The sequence below is a fragment of the Protopterus annectens genome, chromosome 4.part1 (genome assembly GCF_019279795.1).
Source record: "Protopterus annectens isolate FY-2018-M chromosome 4.part1, PAN1.0, whole genome shotgun sequence".
Taxonomy (NCBI): Eukaryota; Metazoa; Chordata; order Ceratodontiformes; family Protopteridae; genus Protopterus; species Protopterus annectens.
In genome coordinates, this window is record NC_056734.1 from 825,453,281 (window position 1) to 825,471,234 (window position 17,954).

General features: G+C 35.8%; 1 protein-coding gene across 1 annotated transcript in view; it reads left to right on the forward strand.

Moving 5' to 3' along the window:
* LOC122801319 (autoimmune regulator-like) overlaps positions 1 to 17,954 on the forward strand; it is a 452,484-nt gene that overhangs the window by 123,048 nt on the left and 311,482 nt on the right. Inside the window, exon 3 of the mRNA XM_044070862.1 lies at positions 8,257 to 8,406. Coding sequence (XP_043926797.1) covers positions 8,257 to 8,406 — 150 coding nt within the window. The remainder of the gene's footprint in view (positions 1 to 8,256; positions 8,407 to 17,954) is intronic.

The window sequence follows — 17,954 nt, forward strand, 5'->3', positions numbered from 1 at the left end:
TTGTTGATTCTACCACCTTATCCTGCCCTTGAAAAGGCTCACCTGCCTTTTCTATTGTCTCTGTCATGCCATCATCTTCTGTGAACACCTCCTTAATGTCGGCTTTTCCCAGTTAGGGGGTCGCCACAGCGGAACTCCAGTCTGCTAATGATTGGTAGTTGATTTTTTTACGTGCTGAGTTACCAGCCCTGATGCACAACCTTCAATGAAGGTATGCCCATTCACGCATGTCTCCACTCAGAAGACGCTCTAGCTAAGAATCAAACCGGACTGCATCTGACTGTGAGGCGACAACGCTACCGCAGCACCACCACCGCGTGGGAGCTATGGTAGTGATAGTAAAGATGGAAATTGTGGTATGGCATGTGGGTGACTAAAGGAGTAAGAATCAGTGTACAATAGCAAGATGTGGTGGTGGAAAAGAGGTTGCACTGATGGCGTAATGATGAGGTGAGTTAAGATGTTGGGTATGTGTGGGTTTGAGCGTGCAAACAACCAAATAAGTCCAAAATGAAACAGATAACACGCCCAAACAGAAGAGGATTCACTGAAAAAATACACCCTTCAAGACAGTAGCCTCTTTGTGGATGAAAGCGCTTAATCTTGTATTGGTGAATTAAAGTATTTAGCAAAAGGCTACTGTCTTGAAGGGTGCATTTTTTCAGTGAATCATCTTCTGTTTGGGCATTTTATCTGTTTCATTTTGGACTTATTATGTGTGGGTTTGGTTAGAGGTGTCGCTAATAGTTTAATGTGAGGGGAAGTAAAGAGGCGTGGCTAGTGGTGTAATGAGAGGCAATTGAAGGGGGATAATTGGATGGTGGGGTAGGGGGAGGAGCTAGAGTAAGTATAAATTTAATTGATGTGGTGTGGGAATGGGGGTAGGGCAGGGGAGCAGCGAGGGTGAATGGAGTGGGTTGAAACCAACTGTGGAGTTGCTATCTGGAAAGAAAACTATCAGTAAGATATGAAATCTGGAGGGAGAGCAGATGGTCTAAGTATTTAAAGATGGCACTGCAGCTCAGGGAAGGAATAAGTAAACTCTCAACAGGAAGAGGGAGGAATAGACAGGACTGACAGGGCTGGGAAGCTTACAATAAGATTATGTTAGGAGACCGAGAGAAGGTGGGGGGGGGCTAAGAGCCAGGGCTTGGAGAAAGCTGTGAGAAAACAGGTTTGACAGGGCTAGGAATCTTACAATCGAATTATGTTAGTTGAAAAAGAAAGGAGGGGGGGCTATGAACAAGGACCTGGAGAAAGCTGTGTAAAGAAAAAACAATCAACCAGCTAGCCCAGGGCAGTACCTAAAGGTGTCTGTTTATCTGTGTGAACTCAAAAGCAGATTTAGTAGAGCATCAGGGAAGTAGAATATAAAATACATGTAAAACTTTCAGAAACTGTATATATTTGTTACAATAAATGAGAGAATAAAATATAAGAATATAAAATAAATGTAATATATAAGATAAATAAAATATAAGAATATAAAATAAATGCAAAGCTTTGGAAAAATGTGTATATTTGTTACAATAAATGGGAGGAAAAGTGGGGGGGGGGTCCAGTAGTGTGCACAGCAGAAGAATCAGTAGGAGTATCACAGACAGAATATTATAATAGACCTACACTGCTCACAGTCTATTGATAAAAGTAGGACTTGCAGCAGTGACTTTTAATGGTTTGTACAGGGTTCCGCTCTCCGTGTTCTTGTATGCAGGCAGTTGCTTCAGTTTTTTTTTTTTGTTGGACCTTTGAATGTGTTTAAGGGAACTGCTCACAGTCTGTTGATAAAAGTAGGACTTGCAGTAGCTTTTACTGATTTGTATGGGGTTCCGCTCTCTGTGTTCTTGTATGCAGGCAGTTGCTTTAGTTTTTTTTTTTTTTTTTTGGACCTTTGAATGTGTTTAAGGGAAGTTGTGCACACTACTGAGGGATGCCTATGGGACAGAGAGAGACAGAGTGCAGTGAGGCAGAGGTTTAGTATTTATGGTTTTTAGCTCATCTTCATACAGGCTTTCATTTTACTCATAACTTACGGCAAATAATTTTAAAACATCTTAATGCCTGAACTTCAGTGTTTTTTCCTCAATGCTTTAAAATTTGCCATATCCTCAAGAGGAGGAAAATTATATTGGCCAGCCTCCAGAATGTGTGACCAGCTATGGGAGGGGTATGATGGAATTCCTAGCTTTTCTGCCTGGCAAGAAGAAAAGAGAAGAAAAGCTTGATTTCAGTGGTGCATGCAGGTCTGTCTGTAGGTATCCAAACATATATCTACCTTTCTATTATTCTAGAATCTAGTTATCTTCAGATTGTTCATATGGGACTTGTTCCAACTAACATGTTCTGTAGATCCCTTGTGATGACATCCTGGTGTTCATTCATTGCTGTTTTGCTCTTGAACTTTTGAGGTATTGCTAGTTTTTATGAGATAGACTTGGGCTTTGGTAGTAGTGACTTCTTTTGATCATTTGGATCAAAATGTCTTTGAAATATTTATTGTTTTCATTAAGTATTTCACTTTATCTAGCTTGTTGCTATCTCAGTAAGGGAATAGCTAGGGCTGCCATTTGAAGGCTGTCCAAATTCCTGACTGAGAGACCAATAAGGAGCTTATGTGTATCCTGACTGTTTCTGGGGAGAAGCTTAATGTAGAGCCTGGAGCTGAAGCAAGTAGTTTAAACAAGAAGAAATGTCCAGTTCAGTTTGTGTTAATCTACAGATGCAAGTGGAAATATGGAAAGTGAGAAAACAGTGTGCACTATATACTTGGTAGAACTAAAAGAGAGATGTGTGGTGAAAGGTATATTATGATTAGCTGACTTCTTTGCATTCATATTCCCACATTTTGTTGTCATTCTATCTTTTCCAACACAGAGAAAACATTTCATTATTAGTCAGGCAGTCTGTCACATGTTTTAACATCTGTATTCAAAAAATTAAAGGCAGGCTGGTAAAGCGTTCAAAGTTTATGTTATCAGTTTCTGCTCAACCTGATATGATTATATCATACAGCAAAGGTTTCATTTTTTTTCAAGTAATGTAGCCTGTGCTATTTTCTACCTGCTTTTTATCTTTGCCAAAGCTGTGCCATGAATGCAAAGCTGTGCCATGAATGCAGAATTTATTTCTGTACCTTGAGAGAGAGAGAGAGAGAGAGAGAGAGACTGAAAAGTGCATTTTAATTATACCCTTTGATTTTCATTGTTTTAAAGTTCCTTTTCAGCATTTAGCAGTACTTTACTTGCTCTAACCAGTAACACTGGATTTTTTTTACACAGCATGTACACTATTTGCAATTGAATCACTCACATTACACACAGTCTCTGTTGTATATTTGAATTTTCCCTTAAAAAGCCACATGATTAGCCACTGGGGGACGAAATTGATCATAAGACTTATGCATATTTTCTTATTCAGTCTGTTTTTCTTCATTTTGTGTAGTTAGTTTTCTTTATAAGCTTACTCACTGTCTCATTCATAGGTCTGAATTTCCCCTTAAAAAGCTACAAAAATATCCATTGTTGCAAAACTCTTAAGAGCCGCAAATAACAGAAAACAAGGTGCATTTAAAGAGAACCCCCTTGCAGCCATCCAAGAACTATGCAAAGCTAACTGGAATTTAAGTCACTGCAAAAGCCAGTCATATGGATCATGATATAGGAATGAACAGGTATATAGCATGGGATAATAGGATTAGTACTGGAGGCAGACATCAGTCCTCGACACAGGTCTTTTCCAGCAGTCAAAGATTTCTAGGATGTGTGGCTGTAATTCTGTACCATGATTTTTATTTAACAGTTGAAAAATATGGGTATATTCTTAAGACTGTATGATTACATCAGTAAGTTTAGCTTGTATAATCTTTTAAATATTAAAATAATGTTAAAATAATAATATTAATAAAGATTAATAATACTGTTTTGCTACACTTGGAGTACAAGATAAGCTTTTACCTTTTTTTCTTGGTGTTGAAGTTGGCCATCAAATGCAAGGAATCCCTTCTAGTTGCTTCTGCTGATATGCCTGGATGGGTTTGCTAACAGTGAAGTAAGGGGGAGCAGAGAGCCATGTTGGTTCAGGTACTAACCCCAGATAGGGCTGCTGGTATGAAGGGGAGTTAGAAAGCAGCATGCTGGAGGAACAAAACCAGGTTGAATGCCGTGTCATCTGCTGCTTGCGCTATGCTTTTTCAGTTAAGCCATACCTTTCCATTGATGTGCAGGTTGAAATCACCTAAGTAGGTGTTTAGTGGTGCCATGCAGGACAAACCCCCACTTATGTGGTGACATGTCCCTCATTTGCTGTCCCACTTTCTACAGCTGTAGGATTTGATACAGACCTTAGTATGACCACTGGGTACTTGTAACCACCATGCTTTTGCATGTCGCCACACCCTCCTGGCAGAAACAAGCAGGCTCTGCCTCCTTATTCCTCACCACCCACTGTCATCTTCTGCAGGTGTCTGAGCTGCTAGTCAAAAATGGGTCACTTGGATTGTAGTCAGGGATTTATCTTTGTATGCCAATAGAGCTTGCTAAGCTAAGTTTTTACTTGCTTTTGTAAAGACTCACTTTTTGCTGCACCGTATAATGCAAAAGTGTATCGTTATTTCTGTCCATTTTATTGTTTCTTATATCCTTTTTTTTACACTCCCTAGCTGTTTTTCTGTTCTCTACTTATCCTACTAATTTTGTTATATTACTTGAAATTATTCTATTTTGCTCCTGTGTTTTATATTTTATATTTTATGTTGCCCATTCCATAATGTAAATATTTTAAGACTGATTACAACACTGAACAATGTTTACATATATTTTATAACCTCCCATTGTTGCATACACAGAATTCTGTATTACATTTTGTACATACTGTGTATATTATCTTGCTCTTAGAGTTATCTGCCTGGGGCTGCAACAAAAATAGGACTTTCCAGCTGGACATTCCCGGTTAACAAATATAAGTAAATAGTAAATGAATAAATGTTAACCCATACTTTTTATATACTCTTCTTCCCCCCAGCTTTATTATGTTAGGAGACATTTAATGTTTTTAACACACTCTTTTATTACAATTACTGATAGCTGTCGATTGACTAAATGCTTTCCCAGTCTTCTTTTAGGCTTCTAGTGCTCCTTCAGCTTTCTCATGATCATTTGTTTTTGTTGTAACACCGTAAGACACTTCTGAGTAACATAAAAGAACAGAGTTGAAAACTCGGTTGCTTATTTTTTTATAGCAAGGCACCCACTTAAGGGCCATGATGAGAGATTGCACGAGTGCACTTTCTTTCAACAACTAGCATCCAAGTCCGTCATGGTCTGGTACGTAGCATGAATTCTTATAGCAGTGATCTTATTATTTGACTGTATGCTAATATGGTGAGTGCGCTCACACAACTGTACTTTGTGATTCAGTGAGAACAGGGAGCTGAAAATGAAAAGGACAAGTAAAATATCATCTTATTGTGGTGCATTATAGGAAGCAGCCTCTTCAGAAAAACTAAATCATGTTAGATTGGCTGCCTCCATCAGGCTATAAAGGGTGCAACAGGTCGTAAAGTAATACTGCTTAAAATGCTTCAGACATCTGGGACATTACAGCAAAGACAGTTGAGATATGATCATAATATATACAAGTATGCTTTTTTTCAAGTTCTACCTGTAGTATCCTTAAAAATAATTTATTTAGGTTATAGGTAAATAGGATTGAGCATTAGATCAGGGTAGTCTGTGCTTGTATTTCTCACATTTTTGTTTACAGGAAAAAAAAAAATAACAAGAAGGCATGTAAGTATATTTTGTGAATACCTGGCAGTTAGCATGAATGCCTAGGCAAATGTCCAGAAAAAACGTAAACTCCTAATACTGCTAAAACCACACTGAAGGAGCAAAAAAAAAAATACTTTAAAATCCAGTATAAATCCAATGCTCTTTTGGTTCCATCCAACTGTATTTTTATATCTAAAAACTCAATGTGGGTACAAGATCTACTCATGGTAAAACCTAAAAAATCAGTACTTTTATTTAAATGTTCCATGTGATTTATAGATAGGGTTATACCAGCATTTTATAGTTAGACTATGTTTAGACAACATATAATATAATATATTATACAACGACCAACCATCAATGTTCAAAAACGTGCACGCTGATTGGTCAGCGTGCACGTTGTAAATCAGAGTTATAGTAATTGAAAAAGGTCCGGTCACCCAGACATTTCTATTACTATAACTATTTTTTTACAGCAACGGAGAACGCAAGATCTCCGTTGCTTCACACTGTCTCGCTATGTTAAAGGAGTTTAACATAGCGAGACAGCTTTAAAAAAAGCAACAGAGATATTTTTAAAGCTGTCTCGCTATGTTAAACTCCTTTAACATAGCGAGACAGTGTGTAAAAAGCATTGGAAATCTTGCTTTCTCCGTTGCTTTTTTCAAAACTGTCTCGCTATGTTAAATGGGTTTAACATAGCGAGACGGCTTTAAAAAAAAGCAACAGAGATTCTCCATTGCTTTTTTTTTTAAAGCTGTCTCGCTATGTTAAACCCATTTAACATAGTGAACAGTTTGTAAAAAGCAACTGAGATCTTGTTTTCTCCATTGCTCTTGGCCACAGCTCTGATGTACTGCGTAGGCATACGCATGCGCAGTACATCAGAACTGCCGCAGAATACCAGACAGCTGCGGAAGGGCAGCGAGGAGGCATTATACAATGCCATTATTTAATTTGTTTTTTTCTTAAATAATGTCATTGTATAATAGCAATAACCCACTTTTGGGTGTGGGTAATGCTGGATTTACCCACGGTTGGCTTTGTTTGGCCACTTGGGCTTCGCCCTCGTGACCAAACCACACCAACTGTGGGTAAATCCAGCATTACCCACACCCAGACGTGGGTTATTGCTATAATATAGTATACGTTAGATGTTTTTTCTTTATTTATACATACAGTATTTTTGAATATTAGGAAGAAAGCAGTTTCATTAGTGATTTACAGATAGGGTAGTATTAGTATGCTAGATAGTATAGCAGGTTATTTATTTTTATTTTTATATATTTTTATATATATATTATTTTTATGTATGTTCTTTGTATGTTTCTTTTACATTATATTATATGCTGTTTTTTTATATATTGCCTTGAATGAAATTTTGTGCTTTTTGAGTGTATTTACATTTTGAATGTACTTGTTGTTTTAACTCATTTAATTAATTAATTGGTCATAGTCATGTGACACAGGATTCAAGGCTTTTAAAGTTTGGGATGAAGTTTTTTTGTAACCTTTGGTCTGAAGAAGCAACCAGGGCTGGTTGTGAAAGCACTAACCTACAATAAAGAGCACTGGATTTATACTGGATTTTACAGTGGTTTTTTTTTGCTCCTTCGGTGTGGTTTTACCAGTATTAGGAATTTAAGTTTTTTCTGGACATTTGCCTTGGTGTGTTTACTCCTATAATTCATAACTGGGCTTCTCCTTCTTTTTTACTATGAATGCCTAGGCAGTTAAATGCGTAGACTGGCAGTAGGTAGCACAGAAACAGACTAACAACCAAAAGGAGTACGGCTGGTATAAAAGAAACAATAAACAACACAAAACCAGTCACCAAGTGCAGCGGACCACAGCTGTGTTCAAGATGTAAACCAAGAAACTGCCACAACACGTTTCCTGTGAACAATAAACTGTATTAATAGTGAAAATGTGTTGTGGCAGTTTTCTACATTAAAATTTGATTTTAACTGGAGGTTTCGTTCCCAGTTTATGTTTGTGGTCTGCTGCACTTGGTGACTGGTTTGTGTTGTTTATTAGCACAGAGACAGGTTATTGAGCTTCTTCCTGTAGTCCAGGGTTTTGTTCTCTCAGCTTCCATTTGCCTACTGTGTGACTATAATTAAAAGTCACTTAACTAGACAATGCTGTCAGAACACCCTAAAACAGGACACTTGTGTCCAGTGGGCTTGTCTGGTTACCAAATTAAAAAAAGTGCTCCTCAGCATACATAATGAAATGCTTTACTCTGTATCATAGTTTTTCTGTGGGATTTATAAAAAATAACTTCTGTATTTGAACATTTTTGTAATTTTTACAGTTTTTGATATATATATATATATATATATATATATATATATATATATATATATATTTTATTTATATATATATATGTTTGCACTTAGGATGGAAAACAGCATTCTCAGAATAATACTTTCATTGCTTAATCATATATTTTTCTGAGCTAAATAATAATTTATCTTGTTTACAGATATAGACTTCAACAGACAGAGGAAAGCAAGAAAGGTGCAGAGCTGTCCAAAGGCTCAAATACAAACCAAACAGCCAATTAAGAGAAAACCGCCTTTAGAGGAAGAGCCTGACCAGTTAACCAGCAATTCAAAGAGTTTGCAGAACCAAGGTATTGCTATCTCTTTCTTGAGGTTTACCGGATTTTCAGATGCTGAAAGCGAGAAATTTCTTACTTAATCAAATCTTTTCTAGTTTTCCCACATAGTCCACTTAGTGTAAAAGACATGTTGCAAAGTCTTTACTGTGCTGGTTTTTCACGTCATTATACCATCACTTTTCTGCAACATCCAAATGAAAGTTAGACAGTATTGTTTTACTAAAAGTTTAGGACACTTCCCATTTTTCTTCCTATTTCTCTCTCTCTTTTTTTTTCTTTCTTTCTTTTTTTGCCCAGGAATGTAGTGCATAGAATAGAACATGGGGTAATCCAGTGTCTGTTTATTAGTCTGGTTTATATAATTTTGTAAAGATTAAAAGGCCCAGCAATCTGACTGCACACCTGCTCTAATCTGACATGGTACAAGTTGCTGTTAATTTACAAAGTACCAGTTGATGCTGTACAGACAATAGACCCTCTCTCTGGGCTGAGAGGAAGGAGGTTTCTCATCACTCGACAGATGTGACCAGGATACGGAGCATCACTTTTTCCACCCAAGGAGATTCAGGTGATCTCAGAGGTTAACAAGAAAAATAAGCAGTTGGAAAACACTAGTCTCATGTATAACAAGGATGGTGGAACAGAAGTGAATCTTTTCACTCTGTACCCTTGAATAATCCTTATGATATCTTAGCACAGCTGAGTTCCTCTTTGAAAATGTTAAAAGAAGGAACTGGGGGGGCATCTGGAAACATTCATGGAGTGTCCCATTGGAAAGAGGCATAGAGGAAGGATGAAATAAGTTCCCATAGGATATTCCATTAAGATGGAAGAACTAGAGTATTGCAGGGACAGGGAAGTTAGGTACCCGAGTAACGCCATGGGTGAGAGACACATGGGAAAATCTTTCGACATACAGGAATCGCTGTGGATAGAAGGTAGTTGTGTGTTATTTATCTCTAGAAACAATACATGAGGTAAGGAAAGTAATAGATTCACTGAAGGTAGAGTCTGTGAAAATAAGACATGGCCTTCAAAAAACTCTGAGGTGCCAGTTTCATGGCATGCACTGTATCATTTAAGAACATTGGTGAGCAGCTGGTATAGAGTTTAGGGCTTTGGCATCACTGGGAATCTATTTGGAACTAGTTAGGTCTACACTGGCACAATGTTCAACATCTGTCTGTGGCGGGAACCAGGATGCTAAACTATAAGTTTATGGCATGATTTAGAGACATTTAAGCCAGATAAATGCACAGGGAAGCAGCAAAGATATCTTAACACTGTTACCAACAGAAACAAAAAAATTAAGGAAATTAACGCATTGACACCAAGCCTGAGTGGAATTTCATGCCTGCTGTCACCTGCAGAGTTTCTGCCTGTTGTCTTTCAGACAAGATGTTAAACCAAGGCCCCATCTGCTTGAGTTGGGCATAGCTTGTGGATGTGAAAAGATCCCATAGCACCTATTGAAAAGAGTAGGGGTCCTTTATACAATCCATAAATATTTACACAATTAAAAGTTATTTATATCTCTACACTCCAGTTTCCACAATCACACCTTATTTTCTTTAATATCATTGCCAAGTCCCATTTATCATTAAACATTATTTCCTTAACTCTCTGATTCCACTTTAACCATACTATAACAAACAATTTTTTTATCAAGCCTGTCAACCATGTTTAAATCCTTTACATTTTTAAATCCTTCCACATATTTCACATCTAGAATCTTTTTCCATAACCAATTCCAAAAATTCTTTAGATCAACATATGTTTAGAGAGATGAGAAATGAAATAAAAAAAGCTATACTGTCAGATAAAAAAATAATTTACTGCCAAATGCAGCAGACACACCACAATAATCCGCAAAAGTTTTGAGCAAGTATTAATAGACTCCTACACCCAGGACAATCTAGTACACCAACCCCACTAGGTAGTAATCACAGGAACCCCAAGAAAACTGTTAATGCCTTCAATACCTTCTTCACAGAAGCTATACAATCTCTAGCAAACCAACTATCCCATGACAGCTCAAACCTTGCCACCTCCATGACTAGCTCTCTCCCTACATTTCAACTGCAACCTATCCCAACACACTTTATCTACAAGCTCATCCAAAAACTAAAACCTTGTACCCCATCAGCAGACCAGCTACCTGCTGAATACCTGCAGAAAGCCACTAAAGCTGTAGCCTATCCTATATCCATCCTCATAAACAGAACCATTAATGAGGGAACAATTCCAGCAATCTGGAAGATCTCTCACATCATCCCCCTACACAAAGGTGGTAACTCTAAGGAATATTCTAACTATCTTCCTATAGCTCTACTATCCCCTTTAGCAAAAATAATGGAAAAATGCATTCATAAACAACTACTCAACCATCGAATTCAAAACAACATACTTGATGAGTGCCAACATGGCTTTAGGCCATTTCATAGTACCACTACTGCCCTCCTATCCTTCTCTGACTCTATTAACAAAAATAGAAATAACAATATTCTCTCTTCAGCACTCTTTATTGATCTATTCAAAGCTTTTGATATGGTGAACCATCAGCTGCTTATAAATATTCTAAAATCCCTTTCTCTTGATGCACAGTCTGTAAAATGGTTCAGTTCCTACCTCAGCAATAGGCAACAAGCTATGCTCTGGGAGAATAACCTATCTTCTCACCTACCTGTCACCATAGGTGTTCCTCAGGGCTCCATTTTAGGCCCTCTACTTTTCTTAATTTTCATCAGTGATCTACACTTAGCAATTCCTCAAGCTACCTGTATACAATATGCAGACGACTCTGCAATAATATGCTCATCCAATTCCTCATCTGAACTGCATTCCTTAACTCAAAAAGTTTCAGCATAGTAGAAACATGGTTTCTTAAATGTTGTCTCCTCTTAAATCCAACAAAAAACAAGCTCTTGCTTTTCACTCCTACCCGAAAGTCCACCCCAATAGATTTCTCAGTCACATCTAACAACGGTACACTCATATCACCTGATTTAACAACCAAACTCCTAAGAGTTACACTTGACAACAACCTCAGCTTTGATACTCATATTAACAACACTGTAAAAACAGTCAACAAAAAAGTGGGCTCCCTCTATAGAATCAAACCCTTCCTCACTCCATTAGCTAGATCTACATTTGCACACTCCCATCTAATCTTAACACTTCTCTATGCCTCCCCGGTTTATACTAATCTGTCCAAAAATAATCTTCTGAAACTGGCTAAATCCTACAATAATATTGCCAGATTTGCCACAGGAAAACCATTCGGAACCCACCACTGTCAGAATCTAAAACTACTAGGTTGGCTGGAACTAGACAATCAGCTTAATTTTAACCAACTTACAATTGCTCCTAAGACCCTTTGCCGTCCTCATAACACTCCAATACCTTCTAGCCTGATCACTCCCTACAATAATCTTAACACCCTACGCTCATCTAATAAACTACTAGTTTGCATAAGTAAATCCAATAACAAGGCAGGTGACTCTCTGTTCTCAAACACAGCTCGTAAAAACTGGAACCTTCTACCCAGTGACCTTATATCACTATCCTCCCTAACACTTTTTAAACAAAAACTTAAAGTTCACCTGGGAACACACTGGCTTTGCTCCTCTCGTAACCCTGACTAACCATTGACTTATTTTCTACCACTTTTTCTTCTTCTACCTCTCTTTGACTATCTCCTAGTTTCTTAATATCAGAGAAATCAGGAATTCTAAACTAAGTAACCATCAATTAAGAATACTTCTTGAGAATTATTTTACCTAATGCTATCTCCTAGATTGTATATACAGTCATATTTAGTGAATTCGGTACAATGTATTAATATTTGTACTTGCCAACATTTTTGTAATCTTTATTACTGTAATCAACTATTTTCTTTGGATCTTATCTCCCCGGGCCTCTACTGAAAATGGACATGTATCCAGTTAGACTAGCCCGGTCAACAAATGTAAAATAAAATAAATAAAATAATAAAATAAATAAATAACATTTTAGCTCTTTTACATTCTAAAAAATGTTCACAGGTTTCAAATTCACTGCAATATAAACATACTCTATCTTTTATGCTCCTATACAGTATATTTGCCTTCACCAGTAATTTTTGTATGGTCAGCCTCCATAAAAAATCTTGACTATAAATCCCTTACATCTTTCCATTCTTGCAGTGATTGCATTCCTTTTCTCAATATTTAATTCCTTCCAAGGATATATCCTATAATATTTTTCCATAATCATATCATACCAATATTTTATTTTATTGTCAATTTCTTTTGCGTTTATTTTCCACAAAATAATTTTATCTTGATAATATTCCATTTCTTTATTACAACACCTCCTTTTTTGAACTGAAAAAGGTCAACCACTCTGTTTATTGTTTTGACTTAATATTTTTGATAATAAAGAAACCTCATTATCATTTAATCATTTCACTAGGGTGGCCAGCAGTTACCATTGTCACCTCACTGCAAGAGATTCTTCCTTTTGATTCTGGGATGGTGTGCCTTCTATGCAGAGTATGCATGTCCTCCCTGCAGTCATGTGGGCTTCCTCCAGATGGTCCAGTTTCCTCCCACATTCCAAAGACATGCAGTAGGTGGATTGGACATGCTAAATTGCCCGTAGGTGAGAGTATGTGTGCGAGTGAGTGGTAGGAATGAACTACAGTGGCAGGGCTAGCCACTCAGCAGTGTAAACCTTGGCTCAAAATGATTGTCTCTAATGAAGTGACACCCCGACCCCATGTGCAAAATGGGAAAAGGGGTTGAGGATGGATGGATGGATGGATTTAAACATTTAATTACTCTTTAGTGATGTCATATACACTATAAGATTTATTAACCCCAAACCTCCTTTTTCTTTTTTTGTATATAACATCCCTCTTTTCACAGGATTCAACTTTGATCCCCAAATAAAAGAAAATATTATATTATATATATCTTTCTCTAATTTAATGGAATGCTAAATACACCAGCTAAATAACTAATCTTGCCTAAAAGTACAGAATTTATTAAATGAACTTTCTTTTTAAAGGAAAGTCTTAAAGACTTCCAAAATCCACATGTGTTTCATGTCCTCTAATTTTCTTTCCATGTAGAATCTATAATTTCTTGTTTCCTGAAGTTTATTCTAAGTATCTTAACTTTTTCATATTAAATTTAAGTTCACCAATCTTCCCTTCAAATCCTAAACCTTGACTTTTATCTTCAATTAATATGAACCCAATAACTTGAATAATCTCTTGCATTTGTTTTATCATTGCCTTCATAATTCCTCCATCTTTAGTAATAATGATAATATCATCTGCATAAGTTAACAAAATAGGGATTTTTATCACTTCATTCATAATATAACTATTTTTTCCAATTCTCTATTCACAACCATGGATATAACATTCATTACTAGAACAAATAATATTTAATTAATTAGACAACCCTGTCTGATACCTTTTTCTAACTGTATGTACTCACTTAACCATCCATTTATCATTACCTTCACTATATTAAACTTATAAGCTGACATGCACACATTTTTAACCTTCTTACTTATGGTATATATATATATATATATATATATATATATATATATATATATATATATATATATATATATATATATATAAATATATACATACAGTGTATCCCATAATGTTGCATGCTGAATTGAATCAAAGGCTTTTCTTAAATCTCCTACCATTAATTTCACCTTAACCTTTCAAAATATTATATCTTCTGCTATTTCTCTAATTATTAATAATACATCTTGAACCCTTTTACCTTTGATACCCAACACATTTTCATTTACAACCTTGCCCACTTTTTCTTCCATTTTTTTTCTTTTTCACAATTTTCATAAAAATCTTATAGTCTGTATTATTTAAAACAATTGGTCTCTAATTCTTTATATCTGATTTCTCAGCTTTTTTTCCATATAAAGCTAATAATACCTCAGTATAACTCCTTAATCTTAAAACCTTTATTTAGCCATTCATTTAATACCTTTACATAGCATTTTTTGCTCTGTGTTCAAATTTTTACACATCCTATATTCTACTCCATCCAGTCCTACAGCCAAAATCTAAATTCATTGTTTTCAATACCTGTTCTAATTCAACAAATTTTATTTCCTTTTCTAAATCCTTATTATCCTTGTCTGATAATACACTTACATTCCATTCCTTCCACATCTTCTTCTTCTTTTATTTAAATTATCCTCTATGTTCTTTTACTGTATTCATAATCTCCTTCTATGTATTATATATTACACTTGTTACATATTTCATTTCTCGCATTACACTATTATTTTCTTTAATTATTTTACTTAAGTATGGTGCAATTTCTTCTTTTTCCCCTCAAAAATATCTTTGTTTATACAATAAATGCTCTATTTTCTTCTTATTCAATTCATATATTTTCTGTTCTTTATTAAATAATATCTTGTCGTTCTTCTCTAAACAATTCATTGTGTCCTTGCTCAACTTCTTATACTTTATTTTGCTGGTTTACATTTACAATGTCGCAACACACGTCCTCATATATTCGACTCTAAAGGTCAGAAACTGCACTTTCAAATCCTGAAAACACCGAAAAAGTGTTAAACAAAATTCAACATTGCAGGAATGTCAAACTACTTTGAAACACCCATCATTTCCAGATGTCTCCAAATGGGTCTACCTGAAAACACTGAAATTCCATAACGCTGACAATGAGAATACCGACACCGGAGTATTGACAACGAAGAAGACTGAAAGTTGAGAATCCTGACGCTGAGAACACCGACATGTTAAGGTAAGTGTGCGATAGGGACGGACGTTAGGGTCAGGGTGTGGGTAAGGTAAGTGTGTGATAGTGACAGATGTTAGGATAGGGGGTGAGTCAGGTAAGTGTGCAATAGTGAAGAACTTTAGATTTAAGGGCGGGTTAAGTGAGTTAGGGTTAGGGTGCAAGTAAGGTAAGTGTGCGATAGTGACGGACTTGAGGGTTAGGGTGGATTAAGTGAGTTAGGGTTAGGGTGCGGGTAAGGTAAATGTGCGATAGTGACAGACTTAAGGGTTAGGGGCGGATTAAGTGAGTTAGGGTTAGGGTGCGGGTAAGGTAAGTGTGTGATAGTGACAGACCTTAGGGTTAGGGTTTGGGTTAAAGTTAGTGCAAAGATAGTTGTGTAAGTAAGGTTTAGTGTAGGTTTGTAAGGTTTTTGGTGTGCTTGTGTTGTGTGTGTGTTTTTCGGGAAAGGTATTTGTTTTGTTGATTGTCAGGATTGTGGTTTGTCGGGCATGTGAAGTTTCATGTTTTTGAACTTTCGTTTATTTCATGTCAGTTATTTCATTGTTGGTGTTTTGGCGTGTCGGTGTTATCAGGTAGACTCCTCCAAACACCATTATGCAGGGGGGAAAGCCCCCCTGCACCCCCCACACCCCCTGCTAATTTGATATACTATCTCTAAGATCACAATACAGTGAGTGACGGGGTACATGTTCCGATCACCACTGTAGTGCAATCTCCACTCAGAATGCCAAATTCACATGAACGAATGCACACTGGCATTCACTCATTTGAGAGTTTGGCAAATCATAGTCATTATTCCGAACTTTTGCAAATGTTCTTTCGCAGATCTGACCATCACAGATGTGCACTTCAACCTTGTAAAGGTAAACCTATTTTACTCATATATATTTTTTCTTTTGTTCATGTCACATAGCACTTTTTATATTTCAGTTTGAAATGTATCCACCATTCTGACCAATCTTCATAAAATTCTCTCATATCTACATGTTCTTTCCATAATCTTATAACATCCTTTCTCTCGTTAACATATCATTTCACTTTGTATACTCTTTTTAAACCTTTCTCTATACTTCTATACTCAACATTTCCTTTTATGATAATCCAAATTGCCCTATGGTCTGAAAATCCTGTCAATAACACTTCTTCTTTTACTATGACTAAGCTTTATGACACTAAAAAATAGTCTTTTTCAGTTGTTTTATCTCCTCTTCTATATGCTTAATTCTCTGAATTCCATATTTTATAATGTTCCATACCAATCTAACATCATAAGCCTTCTTCTTTTTTGTAGTCTTAGGTTACAATTAAAGTCCCCTGCAACAGTAAGCTGCATATTAACTGTCACATATTGCATTATATTTTAAAACATCTCTTCTCTCTCCTTTTTATTTACGTATGCATATATTGCAATAATTCTAATAACGTGGTCTATCCATCTTATATTAATAACAGTAATTCTCCTCGTTATAACCAACATAATATCTAACACTTTAATTGCATCTTTATATAATATTAGTATTCCAGAACAAGTCTCATATCAAAATTCCTTATCGCATTTTTTCCCCACCACACATCAGTTTGATATCTTTCTATCTGAAACAGAAATCTAATGCCTTCTCATATAATAACATCACTATTTTGCTTTTTACACCACTCCAAAATATCTGTTGTTCTCAGCAACTTTGTAAAACTATTTACATTTAATGCTAAAACTTTACATATGCCTTAGCATTAAATAATTTATTTTCACCCTTTCCCTTTCTTTTTTTCTTTTTTAAATCCTTCTATATTTTTTCCTTTTCCTCTCGCATACTCTTTTACCAACTGAATTTCTTTTTTGCTTTACTGTACTCCATTTAATATCATTACTATCACTCAAACCTGACTCTTCCTCTTCCATTTTTCTCATATTAAATTCTTACTGCGTACTCACTTGTATGACTATTTCATTACACAAAGTTTCTATTTTATTCCCATTGCTTCTACATCTGTTTGGCTAGCTACATCCGTTTGTTCTTTCTCTGTTAATACTTTCACAACATCTGACTCTCTTTCTCCCCCTTTTTTCTTCACATCCCCCCAAATGGCCATTTTTATTACATTTGTAACATCTCACAATCCCTTGCATCATGTCCAAATTCTCCACATGAAAAACATTTTCATATTTTTTTATAATTACCAATTAAATGATCTCTGTTACCACACAAAAAACATGTTTTAGGCTGGCACCAATATTTTACCATGTCCCTACTTCCATCAACAGTTATAACACTTGGTAAATGTACAACACTCTCATTTTCAATTTTCAAAATTATGTTACAGTCTCACGCCCCAGTCCATAAACCTATATTGTCATACACTTTTTCTAATATATTCTTACATAAGTTTATTAAACGTCCTTTTAAAGTCTCTTTATCTACTTCAGTCCTGAATTCTATAGTGATTGTTTTTGGTCTCTCTCTATAAGATGCTTTAAATACATATGAACTCCATGGTAGAATTTTTTTTTTCATATTCTTCCAAAAAATTTCTATTATTTGACCATTTTCAAATATAATGTTGCAAAAACTCTCTTCTCTTTTTTAATATGAATCAAAGCTCTTACCTCATTTGCTTCAATTCCCAAACGTGGAATTATCTCATCCCATAGTTTATATCTGTCCAGCTCAATATCCTCTTTCTTTTCTATATGCACAGTAAAAGTCCTTTTTTTTTGGCTTCTGACTTCACCATTTCTGCATACGATTTATATTTCATGAC